Genomic DNA, 14,989 nt, shown 5'->3' with positions numbered 1-14,989 from the left:
CAAGGACTTGGCCAGAAAATGCAATTGACAGCTAGGTAATATTTACAGACGGGCTACAATGCATCTCGCCATAATATGGGGTCGGCCGACATGGCGCCTTCCGATTGTAATGAAGCAAAACGCTGACGCCGTGCAATGCAATACGACTAAGGAATTCCAAACGCCAGCCACAGCCACAACAGCCTCTTTCCTCTCACTATCAGCAGTGCCAGATGCTGTGTTGATGGAGCCAGGAGGACGTAGCTCAAATTGAAGAGCCGGTTGTTGGTATTCGAGTTGGAATGTTTGGATCGCCTCATGAAAGACGGCGAGTTCGACCTTTTGAGCGTCTGGCCGGGTGAATCCTAGACACATGGATGTAAATGTCGAGCCCAAGAAGCGCTAGACATCAGAATTGGTCCGAGAACGGCCATTCAAGCTTCTAACAAGCGCCGACCTTGAAGCTGGCTTTCCGCGTCCTCACGCTCCTCCTAATGTCGAGATCCACCACACTGGCACGCTCTTGGTCTGCCCCGTCATGGTGCCGCTCTTCTGCAAGAGAAGACCTCTTCCCAGGCCTTCCTCTGCCTCGCTTCACATTCGCCTCGCTCTCGTCTCTTCTCGGCGTGCCGGTGTTGCTTTGCGTATGTGTCCATCTGCCTCGCACGACCAGCTCGTCGCTCGTAGCAAGAAACCGATGCACGGTTCGATGGTCCAGCACGCGCTCCTCCTTGTCCCAAGGCCCTTCAGGCTGCGTCTTCGGCCAGATGTAACCGTACAGCTTCGAGTGCCGCTCGCAGCGCGGGCACGAGGAGCGGGTGTAGTAGGCGTTCTGTTGGACAAATGCGGTGGTGCAGTTGGAGCAGCGCACCCAGGCCATGTCTGGCTCGGCAAGAAGGCGGGGAGTGAGCTGGTAGTCGCCGGGTTCGCGGTAGGTGACAGGGCCGGTCGAAGGCGCTGGCGAATCAGATTCACTCAGATCGTCCTCTGGAGGGGCAGGTGGTGAGATGACTACGGGTTTCTCCAGAACAGGACTGGCATCGGGCTTTGGGTGCTTTCTAGGCCGTCCACGACCGCGCTTTGCAGTAGTTCCTGCAGTTGCCAAAGTCTCGACTGAATCAGCGGCTTCCTCAGGATCCTGCATGATGACGGGAGACGGTGAGACGGGCTCTTCAACCACACCGACCTGCTGGTCTTCGACCTGTTGTCCACCATTGCTGCCAGCCGGCTTGGCGGAGTTCTGGGCGCCAAACGCAGCGGCAAATCGGTCGATTGGGGATCGGGTATCAGGTGTAGCTGCGTCTGAAGGGGTATTGAGAATATCGTGAATGGACAGGCCGCGTGCTCTCGGCGGGGGTTGTGGTGTACGAAGTAGCGGGATCGATGGATGCTGAGCGCTCGCGGATTCCACGAACGGGGCAACCTCCCGCAGGCCATCTGAGGCCAAGTCTACCGCATCTTGCTCTTGCTTCAGGTTTTCTATGGCCTGTGCGACTTGCCCGGGCTCAGATGGCACGGTTGCGGAGTCAGTTGTGTCTTCCGGGGTCGTAACATCCGTGAGCACCGCTTCTCCGCTCGAGGAATCAGACCTTGAGAGCAGGCCACCAGACTCAGCATCGGAGCTACCGCTGCGGTCTGCGACAAGGCTAGGAACAGGCCTGATCTCGTATTTGGTCGTCTTCTGCTTCTTTGCGGGAGTAACAGGAGGTGTTGCGAGGCTCTCCCGACCTCGCTTGCGCCTCGACCCCGTGTCTGATCCTCCGGCCAGGCTCGATTCGGTGGTGGAGGCCCGGTCGGCTGTACGCAACTGCTTCAACTTTCCCTTGAGAACCTTTGGTCGCAGGTCAGGAGTGACCGAGGGTGTCCTAGAGCTCGATTCTCCCCTGCCGTATCTGTGTCTTCCACGAGTATTATAGCCCTGTAATGCCAGTAGATCGTCTTCTATGCTCTTCTTGACGGGCACAACGCCGTCAGGCTGCTTCCAGCCATTGGCCAGGTTGTTCTCACAAGTCTGGCACAGACATTCGCAGTTGTTCTCCCCGAAGTAGTTTTCGCCGTATGTCACGGTGATTTCCTCTCCCACATCAATGCGCCGGATTGCGACAATGTCAATGCCGGCCTGACCAGTAATCACAAGCTTGGCGTTGGCACCGCAGTCATGGTTGGCGAAGCGCGCAGGACCCATGAACAGGCTAGCCATCCTATTCCTGCTGCTCACGACAATGCTGAAGTCCTTCTTCCGGGAAGACAAGACCTCCTCCTCCTCTGGCGTGATCACGACCTGTATTCCCGAGAGGTATTTGACTGTTTCGTTTCGTTTTATGGGCCTTCGCGCAACGATAGAGGCCTCGTGGGTGGTGACTGTGTATCGGTTGGTGCTGCTGACTTCGAAGGGGCAGTCGGGGAGGTAGATCTGCATGTAGCGACGCAGGTGTTGCTTGAAGTCGGCCTTCTCGTGGGAGGTCTTCAGCGCGTTGTAAAACCTCCTGAGGCCGTCTGTCGCAAGCAACTTCTCCTCGGCGAGGTCGACATTGGGGGTGACAATTAGATGGTTCTGAATGAGTTTGCTGATCTCGTCTTCTTTGACACCTCGCGAGGGATGGTAGGAGGTTCGATTCTTGGGAATTGTGGTCCAGTACCAGGCCTGTAGGCAGGTTAGCCTTCAATGCGATCTCTCATGCTGCAGAATCTTCCAGGGAGGGGAGACTTGGTTGGTGCGTACCCGATCGACAAGGGCATCTGTGAGCATGTCATCGTAAGAGGACAATTGCGCCAAGGTCAGCGTGTGCTTCTTTGCACTGCTCGATGCGCCGGGCATCTTGGGCATCTTGGGCATCTTGACAGATGAGCAGTTGGCAACGAACGCCGTGCTGGTTGCGCAAGAGTCGTGCGACGTTCGGGAGAGGCCACGGCGAGTTGGTAGACGAGCGTTTCGCGCGCAGCTTGTGTGTTGGGTCGAAGGAGTACGCGCTGGTCGCAAATTATGTGACAACGAATGAATGAGTGGACGCAAGACTGCAGATGATCCTTCCCTCAACTGCGCCTGCAAGCGGGAGTGCGAGAGTGGAGCCCGGGACGGTCAAGCCGGAGTGGAGTGGAGTGAATTGGGTGGACGGAGTACCGTAGCACAGAGGAACAGACAGGAGAGGCAATTCAGCCGGCCTCTTCCAAGAACGCACTCGCGGTGGGCGAGCGTAATTGGGAGGAAGAGCGGCTGAGAAGGAAGGAAGGGCGGAGGGGGAGGTACGGAGTAGAGTGAGGGAAGAGCAGCCAAGGCAGGGCAAGGAAGGAGGACGGGAACAAGCGTCCTTTCCCTAACCTAGCGCACTCTGAGTCGGGAATAGTCCAGATGTCGTGTGTGCGGACTATGCGAGTGGTGTGGTGGCTGCCACTTTGATAGTGCGTCGGTTTTTGGGTTGGGCTGGGCTGGGCCGGTTTGAGTCGTGCGTGGTTGGATCAGGCTTGTATGTGGTGTTGGTATGAGAATTCCGAGTCCCTAGAGTGCACATGAAGTCAGAACACAGGACGGACACAATTGTTGTTTTGTTGTTGTTGTTGCTGGTGCTGCTGGTGGTCATTCGTAGGAATGAAAAGCCGGCAATCAATTGAGATTTGAGGCCCTACTTGAACAGCCGCTGTCGTCATGAACAAGGATAAAATTGAGTGCTGTGCTTTTCTGCATGATACACACGTACATACTAGTCCCAATAAAACGGAATTGACCAAGGACTTGGTGACCGGTGAGTGGTGGGAGGGAGAGAACGGGAGAACAGGCGAAACAGGAGCAAGAAAGTGAGCGGGAACTGGGGGTCACGAAGACATACAACAAAGATTACTGCAACGTATTGTTTGCCGTCAAGCGAATCGAGTCAGGGATGGCGGATCCGGGAAGGAGAGGGCGATGGAACAGGACAGGATACTCAAGCTCCTACCTATCGGCTAGTCGCAACGGGAAATACAAAAACAAGACGATAGTGGTGATGCTCTTCCCACTCGCATGATCATCGAAGAGGGGGATGTGACCACGACTCGATGCAGAAAGGAGAGATTTGCCGGGAAGGACAGGCAATGTTTGGATGAACCCAGAGCAGGGAGATAGGAAATCTGACCAGGGACAAAGTAGAGTAAGATGCACAAACCAAACTAATAATCTTACCAGAGCTGAGTTTGGCTCCTGGGCGGTCATCAGCTCAATCAATCATCATCACGCTGCGGCTGCAAAATGGTCTCGGAAAATGCAGTGGCCGGGCAACGGACGGGTCCAGCAAGCTTTGGACTGAGCGACTTCTCCGGACATGGACAAGGCACATGCGCATGGCGCATGCAGCCAGATGCGACATGGCATGTGTGTGCGACGTCAACTCATTTGGAGGCGGCCCGAGCTGGAGACCCAGGCCTGCCGATCGTTGCCCTTGCAGAAGAGAGACAGCGTCGAGTCGTCCGTTCGGCGGGCGGAGAATTTTGGGGCGCAGAAGATGCCAATGAGGAGGAAGGGAATTCTTGCCGTACACTGGAGGTAGACCCAAGCCCGCCTTGACTCGAAGCTGATGCTCACTTGCTTGCTCGGGCCACCGGCGCCCCCAGTCCCCGACGACAAGCTCAAGCTCGTCCAATCCCGCCCGTTGCTCGCCGCCCTCACCCGGACCCGGCAGAATTTCTGAGAGCAGCCGATCAATCCACGCATCCCACGCCAGACCAAGCACTCGCGTCGTGTCAAGCAACACCACACCACACCACACCAGTACGAGGAGCGCGGTCGTGGGGGCAGAAGACGGTCAAGATGATCCAACTAAAGGTGAGAGCGAGCATCAGCCCCTCACTCCCCAGCCGATCCCTTCGCCGGAGCAGATGCGACAAGTCTATACAGACAGGCAAGCTAATTCGTCCGTCCTTCGCCCTCCAATAGTCAATGCTCAACTGCATCGACAACTCAGGTGCCGCCCTGGTGGAGTGCGCCATGGTGGTCGGCCAGAAGCGCCACGCCAGCATCGGCGACCGCATCGTGTGCGTGGTGCAGCAGCAGCGCGGCGCCAACGCCGAGGGCATGAGCGCCGCCTTGGGCAACAAGGTCAAGCGGGGCGACATCCGGCACGCCGTGGTCGTGCGCACGAAGTACAAGGTCCAGCGCCAGGACGGCAGCGTCGTGCGCTTCGACGACAACGCCTGCGTCCTCATCAACAAGGCCGGCGACCCCATCGGCTCCCGCATCAACGGCGTCGTCGGCGCGGAGCTGCGCCGCAAGAAGTGGAGCAAGATCCTCAGCATGGCCTCCATGCACGCATAGGCGGTGGTTGTTGCGGGCGGGAGGATGCGCGGAATCGATATCGGAATAAAGGGTCCATGCCGGCGGTGTACAGCGGGAGGCCTGCTTCGCCTCCGAGTCCTCCTCGCGGCCGCCCCGGCTCGCGGGAAGACAGGGGGGGAACTGCCTACCACGGCTTGGAGGCTGTTCCTAAGGAAAAGGAGAAAGGATGATAAGTGGTCCGGACGATAGCCTCTTCGGTGAGGCATCCTGCAGAGAAGGCATGGTTGAAGAAGATGAATCAGCTGTATTATTTTGTGCGGCATGCGTGGGACGCCAGAGACATGGCATCACGGAAGGCGTTGCTCGGCGTCTTGTAGAGCAGAGAAGTAAAAAAAATTAGAACTGAGATACCGGCACAACACGTGCGCCACAACATAAGATCACTGCAGAGCTTCGTGTAGAATGTTGTTTTTCCATAAGTATTATTTTTGATTTCCTTGATCCGTATGTGGATTTCATGTCCGCCAACGCCGAGCTACTCTCTAAACTGGTAGACACATGGTGGTTCCTTTTCCAGAACCTTGACCAAAACTCCGGACCCTGATGCACTTCCCTGCTTCCCGTTGTTGCTGTCGTGACCTCCCTGGCGGTCTTTTGCCTCATCGAAGGAGCCCGCGAACGCTGGCGAAAAAAGCGGCTCGGACGCACCGTCGAGGGAAGAAGATAGCTTCGCAGCATCGTTGGGTAGATCAGCCCAGAACTACTGGTAGATCTCACCACACTCGCAGCAGACGTAGTACAATTTCTATATGGCGCAAGAAAAAGATGTTAGAAACAATTCAAACAAAGCATTGGTAAAGCACGGGTTGTGGGGTTGATCATGACGTACCATTCCCGTGTCTCTGGTCCGTTGCTGGGACTGGAAGAAGACCGCCTCATTGTGGCCACATGATGGGCACTGCCGATTGGCACGAGGAAGCTGTTGTACAGAGATGAGACGTCAGCAGCAGGTTCTTGAACCAAGAGAACAAGATATGTCTTCATCCTCTCAAAGACAGCCCGCTTTGCAAACACCGTCATCTTCTGTCCTGCTGACTGCTGGGCCAGTTGTGCTCTGATATATGGACATGCGTGGCCAGTCGACCGGCCGAACGGGGCGCAGATGAGACAGAGTTGCGGACGACATGGTGACAACATGTTCGACGATGTGACAACATGTTCGATAATGGTGGAATGGTGTGTTTTTGATTCGCGTGGCGATCGAGTGCGCGCAGCCTAGGCAGCGACAGCCTTCTTGGGACTGCTGTGAACATCCTGTTTCACAGCTGCAGGCTCGTTCTCGGGCTCCCAGTCATCCATGTCCTCGTCCAGCTCCATGAGGCCGGCCATGTCGACGATGTTGTTCATCATGCGGTAGGGCATCCTCGTCAACGATCATCTGCTCGAGGAGCTCCTCCTGGTAGGTCTCGGGCGGGCTGGAAGGGAGGTCGTCGTCGTTTTGGTCGTCGCCGGAGACGACGGCGGGGTGGAGTCCACAATCAGAGCACATGATGACCTGGCCGCAGCAGCCACAGATGACAAGGGCAGACTTCTTGTTGGAGGAGGGAGACGTAGGAGGGGCATCACCAACCGTGGGATCGGAGGCGACGTCCTGGGTGACACCAGCAGTCTCGCCGACCGTGTTCCTCAGGACGTTGCGGTAGATGCAGTTGGAAGTGGCCTCCTCAGTGTGCTGGCAGGTTCGGCAGGTGTACATGAGTCGGCGGGCGTCCTTGTCCTCCTTCGGGTAGAGCATGTTGGAGCACTCGGGGCAGAACTTGAAGGTGACCTGCTCGGACGAGTTTTTGGAGGCGCCCGCGTTGGCGTTGGGCGAACTTGGGGAAGACATGTTGTCGATCGGAAAGGCAGTTGCGATGTCGAGTTGAAATGCGAGATCTTGTGGGGGTGTTTGTTGGGCTTTGGAGGTATGTCGAAAGATTCGCCTCGATGTGATGTTGTGGTGGGTTTGCGGGTTGGAGTTGGCAAAATGTTTGAATGTTTGTTTGATGGACGACTGAAGATGGCAGGTGGGTAGGCAGGGCAGGGGAGCCGAAAGCAGGTGGATGCAGTGTTTTGGATCGGCGCAGAGCGGGAAGACAGGCGGCTGGCGGCCTACTCAGCAGGCTGGCAGGCAATGGGTCAAGTGTGTACTTCAGGTACCCAGATTACGCGTGACGAATCAGACGGCGATCGCAAGAGTAGGTGGGGCGGGGGCTGCTTTGTCTTGGGACTTTGGTCAGTTGATGTCCTGGGCCAGCGCTGATTCTGGTCTGTTGCTTGTCGGAGATCGGAAAAAGGAAGAGAGGGAAGAGAACAGTCTTGACTTCTGTTGGGTGTGAGGAAGAAAAGGTGATATTGGAGAGGCAAGTGTCCTTTATTTATTATCGAGACAATCGCGTGTTTTCCACGGTCGATGCTCCACCATTGCCCAAGCCTGGTGTCAGTACGGTTGGCTTGAGTTCAACTCGTGGACTGAAACAATTGCACTTGCGAACAGAACAGATTGCCAACACGCATTGCTTTGAAGAACTTCTCAACAGTCTAGAGACCTCCATCTTCTTTCTACCTTCTTCTTCTTCTTCGATAGGCCTAACTAAGGGAAAGAGACTTTGGTGAGAAGACGCTCCGCATTCCTAGTGCATAATAGAGCGCTCGACGAAGGCCCTGTCCAGCAGCAGCCAATACCACACTGCACGGGATCACCACCTATTAAGATTTGGAATGTGATATCAGCCTTACATTTCGTCGGAAGAGCACCTAGCTAGGTCGCCTGGCATGACTGTCCCCTGGGTTTGAGACCTATGGATACACATACAGAATCGACTACGTAGACTACAGATGCGCCCAACAAAGCCTCGGCGTGGTTATGGTGCCATAATCACAGATTGAGCCTGTCTCGATGTGGTGTCACACAACACACCTAATAAATAATACAATAGGAGACAGGTGGGAGCTGGCAGAGAGAGGCCGGCAACAGTCGGTGGCAGGCGGGGGACCGAGGTCACGATGGCCCATGACTTATTCCCGCCGTCCTGTCCAAGGTGTGCTGTGCCCATCCGTAGTCGCCACACAACCTACACGACCCTGCGTGACCAAACTCTATCTTTGTTGCTTTGTACTGCGCCAACTTGAAACCGGGCGTCGCATGGTGCTGTGCAGTGCGCGGTCCTCGCACTTTGCTCCTCTGTAGGTACCTGGCGTCATAGGGACTTGGAAGGGTCCCGTGATGCCGTTCCTACATGGTGCTCCGTCAGGTAGAGTGCCTCCCACACGACCGAAGATGCGCTTGCATAACTGCTACTACAGATGCCCAGCACGGATTGGACGCTTCTGATCGAGCCGACCCAGCCCACGCGGGAGCCACGAAGCCATAGGTGAGTGCCTCGCGGCTGCAGTAGCACTTGTGCCTAATCAACAGTAGCACCATAGGTATGGTAACCCAAGCTGCAGGGCGGGCACCCACCCACCTTGGCATCTAAGGGGGGCGGGCTGGCAGGTCATCTTGTCCTCCCCCACAGGGGCAGCCCGAGCCGCGAGCTTCCCCCCAGCAATTGGTGGTTTGGAGCTCAGGATGCCCCCGCCCCCCGCCTCAGCTCTCCCCGGCCAGTCAGACCTTGGAAGGCGCTGCCGGGACCCACTCCCTGCACGTCACTTGGACAACCTCCAGGCGGCTTAGTGGACATTTCGCCAGCATCCCCATCCCACCCATGGATACTTACCTTGACCTTCACCTCCAACTCGATCCTCATCCCGCCCTTTGACCACCGTCACCTCGTCCCCCAAACCTCGACAGCACACATATAAGTCGTCCATTCCCTTGGAAATCACCATTGTGTCACGGGTCTAAAACACAAAATTACTTGCACTCATTACAGACAAGGTCATTAAACATGGCAGACACTCAAGTAAGCCCCGCCACTTCTCACTCCCTGCCCCGCGTTGTTTACTTTGGCGAGAGTGAAGAGAACAGGCAGCGTCTCGAAACCTACGATGTCGCCCTTGATTTCTGAAGTGATGTAAACTACGTTCGAGTCGAGTGTCTTCTCAGCAGCCAAATTCAACGTACTCGCCCCCTTACGTGCCTGACTGATCGTTCCCGCTAACACGCCTCTGTCCGCGAACCAGCCCGAAACCGGCCTCCCTCCCAACTGGGAGGTCCGCCACAGCAACTCAAAGAACCTGCCCTACTACTTCAACTCGAACGACCGCAACTCCCGCTGGGAGCCCCCACCAGGAACAGACACCGAGAAGCTCAAGGTCTACATGGCCAAGTTCCACAGCCCCAATGCCGGGTCCGGGGCCGCCAACAACGGCGGGGGAGGCGCTGATTCCGGCAAGATCAGGGCCGCCCACTTGCTCGTGAAGCACAACCAGAGCAGGAGGCCAATGAGCTGGAAAGAGGTACGTGGGCCGGGAGAGACACTATGCTGCTCATTCTTGGTCGCTACCATAGATGCGCCCGCATGCGCGGAGGAGGACGGGTGCACGTCGCACGCAGTGCTGCTGGCTGGACCCTCGGGGCTTGTACCTGCCCACGGGGATCAGCTGACGGCATTGATCTCTGCGGCTGTGAGCACATCTAGGCAGCCGAGCCGTATGGTGAAAGGGCCTTGGCAGGGTGGCACAAGACGAGCGTGACGCGCACCCGCGCCTGAAAGAGGACAAGAGCTGACACATTTTCTCTGGCCTGTAGTCAAATATCACCCGCAGCAAGGAAGACGCACAGAAGATCATCGAAGCCCACCAGGAGCGCATCAAGAGCGGCGAGATCTCCCTCGGCGACCTCGCAGTGACCGAGTCCGACTGCAGCAGCGCACGTAAGAGGGGTGATCTGGGGTATTTCGGCCGCGGTGACATGCAGAAGGAGTTCGAGGACGCCGCATTCGCGCTCCAGCCCGGCGACATCTCGGGTGTGGTAGACACGGCCAGTGGCTTGCACTTGATCGAGCGCTTGGAGTAGATACTAGGGGTCTAGGACCAGCGGGGGCCAAAACTGCATGGCGAGGAAAAGCGCCATTGATGGGCGCAAGGCGCTCAGCCGCAACGGCTTGACATGACTTGACAATCTTGACAATCTATTGAGACCATGGGCGAGGAGGACAGAGGGATGGTCCCTCGGCCGAAGCTCCGTCAGCAGCATCAGGTGTGACGACACGTCCCAAAAAGAACATATGATTCTCTTTTGGTCATGACCAAGATGAGTATCATCAACGCTACACACATTGGCATTTATCTTCGTGCTGCGATCGCGGCTGACAGCCTTTGCTGGCACTTGTCAACCTGCAGTGTAAATGCTACCTTGACATACCAAATTCTCAGTGCTCCCCATAGTCCCTTGCTCACGTAGCGCCAGTGACCCAAATCCCAAGTCTATGTCTCTATGCAGGGTATCTGGCCCATTCCTAAATATGCCATCCCATCCGCCAGTCATGCATGCTCAGTTCTATCTCTCCAGCCATCATTTTCGTAAGCAACATAAGATGTCCGCTCGTGGCCCAAATCTTTTTGTGCAACATCATTCGTGGTAATGCCATTCAGGCATATCATTCAGTCTTTGTCCATGTCATAACATCATCGCCGCTTCTATCTCTCCCCCGCCGACCGTCCTGGTCAGCCACTCAGTCATAGGGCCTCGGAGGGCGAACAGCACCGTGAACACCCCGAACATGGTCATCGACAGCGCAGAGTACGGCGCCGCGTGGCTGTTCTGCTCGTACAGGTGGGCAGTCCCCATTGCCGCGGCGTTGATCCCAATCGTCACGCCTGCTGCCACGGTCGGCACCACGGACAATGGGCCGGGGGCGACATCCTCGTGCGCTTGTGGTCCGTCATGAGCTTGTCTCGGCTCGGTGCGCATCTTCATGTTGTCGTTGTTGTTCGCCGCGGTGCCGGTTGTGCCCCAACTGCTTACATCGTTCTGGTCGTCCGGCCGCTGCTCGTCGACGTGCGTCGCATCAGAGCTGTACCTCACCTCGCGTTCGTGACTGGGTTGTAACCCTCCTCCTACATGAGCTTCACTTGCGGCCCTTCCACGATCCGGAGATGGCGCCAGCGACTCCATCTCGCGCTGCTCATACACCCTGCTATTCCAGACAAGTCCAGACCAGCCATCATGTACCAATGCCTTTTTGAACCTGCCAGCCACTGCAGCGAGGCCATCGCCCCCAGAGAAGAACCCAGCAACCAGCTGGAAACAGACCCCATTGACGACCACGCCCACAGCGTTGATGCCGGCGTCGCCGCCAAGGCTCTTTAAAGCCGGCCCGCCCAGCGCGATGGTGACACTCCTCGCCGCGAAGCTGAGGTCCCACGAGGCCGGGCGAACGCCGATCGCGTAGGCCAGGAGGGGCCAGACCACGACATTGAGCAGCGATGCCAGCAGCGAGGTGACCACGACGGTGAAGCCGCCGGACGAGACGATCTGGTGCCTGTACTCGAACAGCTTGAGGCCCCACGACACAATCCCCGCGTTGAGGATGGAGGTTGCCACGTCGCCGGCGCCGATGGGTAGGGAGCCCAGGCGGGGGCCGTTGCCGGCCGTGGGTGTTGGGGAATCGAAATGCTGCGCGATAAGGTCCGACACCGTGTTCCTCGTGGTGAAGCCGGCGATCACGACTGCGCTGGGCTGGTTGCGGATGCTGGACTTTGCCAGGCCATAGCAGACGAGGAACAACGAGGTCCACAGCACCGGATTAAGCAGTGTCGCCACAGCTGTGAGGGCCTTTTTGTGATGGTTGTCGAGGTGTACATGCTGTTTGGTGCGCACTTGGGCTGAAGTGAAAGTCAACCAGACGGTGAAGAGGAAGCCTACGTCGAGATAGAGGTCATTTTGCTGGAAAAAAGACACAGGGAGCCCGACGAGGAGTAAGATCAGTAACGACAGTGCGAGAAAGACGTTCTGTGACAGCCACGTGTAGACCATGCCCGTGACTCTGCTGGGCGGTGAGGTGCGCAATGGTGATGTTTCTGCACCCGTGCTCGATGCGTCATGTCCGCCCCGAGGGCGCAATTGGCTGAGGTTGGGCCAGTTTTGATCATCCTGATTTTCACTGCAATCGCGTATATCCCTCCCGCACGCCGCTTTCAAGCCGCTTGGATCACTCACATAACCAGACACGGTGCACAGCGTCGATGTGTCACTGATGTGCTTCTGAGAGCGATCCCGGCGCGAACCTTCCTCTGTGCTGTTTCCCAAATTCGCATTGGCAAATCCACCGCCATGACGCATGGACCCGCGTTGGGCAAACCGTTGTGGTGGTTCAGGGCACGCAAAGTTTGTTTGCGTTCGTGCTGCCTCGATGTCCGGGACAGGGCGGCGCCGCAGGCAGCACGTAATCTTCGCGGTCGTCAGTTGCACGTGGTATGCAACGACGTACACAAAGATGGAGTTCAGTACGCCCGTCGCAACTGTACAATGTCACAAGCTGTCAGCCGAGGTCGTTCTGGGGCCTGGTCCCTGAAAGCCAATCGCGAGATATTATTTGATCAGTTGAACAACGCACCAAATGCTGCTATGAGCAGACCAACCTGGTTGGCGTTTGCGAGTGAATGGCTAATCAGATTCAAGAATGGCACGGTGAAGCCGATGGACATGTGCTTGTTGAGGATCTCCGTCTATCGAAAGCAGATGTCAGCATAGGTTTCTTTCTTAGATACAGATACCGGATTAGCAGAAAATATTCCCACTCACTGGGGCCCTGAGAAATCTGTGATAGAACCCGTCTACTCCCTCGCCGGCTTCAGAGAAAAGCACCTGGCCAGCCCAGACGGTAAGCCACACAGATATCATGGCAACAATCTGGCCCGGGAATTCAACACCAGTGGCCCAGAACGACTGGTCCCACACGCATATGAGTAATTGGGCCACAAAAAAGAACGCGACGGCCACAAGAATATTGTAGTAATGCTTGAGGTTCTGTGAAGGCTCGGCCAATGGCCTGCTCCAGACATCCCCGATGGAGACCATTGTATGGATGCTTCACGTATTCTTCTCTCGCCCAGCGTCCCTGTCGGTTGTCGTCCCACGAGCCATCCAACGACTTGCCATATAGTGAGAGTATATGTGATAGGCAGGGATGGCGGGAAGGTATCAAGCTGACTTGCATGCAATCAAGGTGACTCGCATTCAGCGAGGTGAGTGAGACATGAGTAGACAAGACAGGTGAGTGAGTGCCCAGCCGGTCCACAGGAAAGGTTCAGGGTGAAACAGAAGTGAAGGACGCAATATGTTTGGATAAAATGAAGACAAACAAACTTGAGAGACTCCCTTGTGGCAGCCTGAGGAAACGGGAGCGTGGACAAGATATAGAGAAACACAAGAGCACAGCGTATATAGATATAGGGGAGAAGGGGCCCACACGGCAATCGTTCCTGTGGATGCAGTGATGCCATGTACAGGAGCAACATGTGTTGGACAAGACGTACTATCATGGTACTCGTATGAACAGACCCCCAAGTCGTGCATCGGTAGTCCAATGTTGCTCCTCATGCTCGAGTCCGGTGCGAGGCCGGCACGGCATGCACCTGGACGTTTAGCCATCGTACATGCCTTGCCGACTAAACGGCTGTGACGTGCAGAGAGAAATAGAGTTGACCTGATTCCGTTGAGGTAGAAAGGACCGCGGAACTTCACCGTCACTCCATTACTCGCATATGTCTTCTGTTTGCTCTGATGGCAGAGACGTTTAGTTCCGTAAGTGCCAACCCGCTACCCACCTGCTCATCATGCATGTCACAAACGGATACACGCCTGGCTGCGTTTTGTGACGTGTTGCCCAAGCTCGCTCGTCTTTGTTGCTCGGAGTATCCGCGACAAGAAGGGCAAGGGGCCCTGGGGACGTGGTAGGCGGCGTTCGACCACGACACGAAGCCACACGCTACCGACCCTACTTGTTCTATCACTGTTCCCGAATGTCTCAGGCACAAAGCAAAACATATGGATGTGCCCACCGTTGGGCAGAAGCTTGAGCGGGGCTGCCAATCGGCCGCTAACCTCGCCACTTGTGCTGTCGGAGAGCGATCGTGATGCGGGAAGTCGGTGAGTCTCGCGTAAGGACAGCCTTGACAGCCCAGGACGGCGAATAGGGGAGGACTGCATGGGCGAATGAGAGAGCGAGGCCGACGGCGGAGAAGAGAGACCCGCCTAAAACTTGACTGCATGTGGCAGGGTCAAACAACAAAAAGTCTCCGGCCTGGCATTCCATGAACAAAAGCCACAGTGAATGCCTGACATTACAGCACCGATGCTACGGTTCGCTGCCTGTGACCCGAGGAAGTTAGTTCAGGGGTAGACAGACGTCTGTTGTACGCCCAGATAGCTTCCCCGAACTGACGGCTGCTGTAGTTGGTCATTGGCCTTCTGCCACAACAGCACATTCAGCCGTGTCTGGCAAATATTTCGATATATTGCAGCGAAAGAAGGCAGGGGGCATAAGACGTGTTCAGCTTGGCTTTTGCAATTCTGTTTGCTCTGATCAGGAAACATCAGTCAGTAGCCTCACGCCATGAGCACCCGTAGGGGTTTGAAGCTTGCATTCGTTCGGAAATGCAATCCGGCGGCAGTTGGCGAGCCACTCTGCCAGTACCCGAGAGAGGGCAGCCGCGGATATCATGCGAAGTTCCAATTTCGACAAGGCAAGAAAGGGCTGACGAGTGACGAAGAATGTGGACATCAGGTATCCCGCAACGTACAGCTCAGGTTGTCGTTGTATGGGGTCCCCTGCACAA

At 56.3% G+C, this 14,989-nt stretch overlaps 5 protein-coding genes across 5 annotated transcripts; 2 read left to right on the top strand and 3 right to left on the bottom strand.

The window, feature by feature from the left end:
* Positions 1-421: 421 nt before the first annotated feature.
* Positions 422-2,815, bottom strand: INS49_006256 (uncharacterized protein; the record flags this gene model as incomplete). Its single annotated transcript, XM_043167029.1, has 2 exons — positions 422-2,623; positions 2,702-2,815. The coding sequence occupies 2 exons, from the start codon at positions 2,813-2,815 to the stop codon at positions 422-424; spliced, it is 2,316 nt and encodes a 771-aa protein (XP_043028173.1).
* Positions 2,816-4,759: 1,944 nt separating this feature from the next.
* INS49_006255 (uncharacterized protein) lies at positions 4,760-5,263 on the top strand (the record flags this gene model as incomplete). The annotated part of the gene is made up of 2 exons (XM_043167028.1): positions 4,760-4,774; positions 4,886-5,263. The coding sequence occupies 2 exons, from the start codon at positions 4,760-4,762 to the stop codon at positions 5,261-5,263; spliced, it is 393 nt and encodes a 130-aa protein (XP_043028172.1).
* A 1,236-nt stretch (positions 5,264-6,499) lies between these two features.
* Positions 6,500-7,112, bottom strand: INS49_006254 (uncharacterized protein; the record flags this gene model as incomplete). The annotated part of the gene is made up of 2 exons (XM_043167027.1): positions 6,500-6,595; positions 6,657-7,112. The coding sequence occupies 2 exons, from the start codon at positions 7,110-7,112 to the stop codon at positions 6,500-6,502; spliced, it is 552 nt and encodes a 183-aa protein (XP_043028171.1).
* A 2,041-nt stretch (positions 7,113-9,153) lies between these two features.
* On the top strand, positions 9,154-10,223 carry INS49_006253 (uncharacterized protein; the record flags this gene model as incomplete). Its single annotated transcript, XM_043167026.1, has 3 exons — positions 9,154-9,168; positions 9,389-9,664; positions 9,957-10,223. The coding sequence occupies 3 exons, from the start codon at positions 9,154-9,156 to the stop codon at positions 10,221-10,223; spliced, it is 558 nt and encodes a 185-aa protein (XP_043028170.1).
* Positions 10,224-10,826: 603 nt separating this feature from the next.
* INS49_006252 (uncharacterized protein) lies at positions 10,827-13,229 on the bottom strand (the record flags this gene model as incomplete). The annotated part of the gene is made up of 4 exons (XM_043167025.1): positions 10,827-12,014; positions 12,369-12,670; positions 12,766-12,877; positions 12,954-13,229. 4 exons carry the CDS (start codon positions 13,227-13,229, stop codon positions 10,827-10,829), a joined length of 1,878 nt encoding a protein of 625 aa, XP_043028169.1.
* Positions 13,230-14,989: the final 1,760 nt, after the last annotated feature.

Source organism: Diaporthe citri (assembly GCF_014595645.1).
Source record: "Diaporthe citri strain NFHF-8-4 chromosome Unknown scaffold_2, whole genome shotgun sequence".
Lineage (NCBI taxonomy): Eukaryota > Fungi > Ascomycota > Sordariomycetes > Diaporthales > Diaporthaceae > Diaporthe > Diaporthe citri.
The sequence above is the reverse complement of the archived record's forward strand: the minus strand, read 5'-3'. Positions and strand labels throughout refer to the sequence as shown.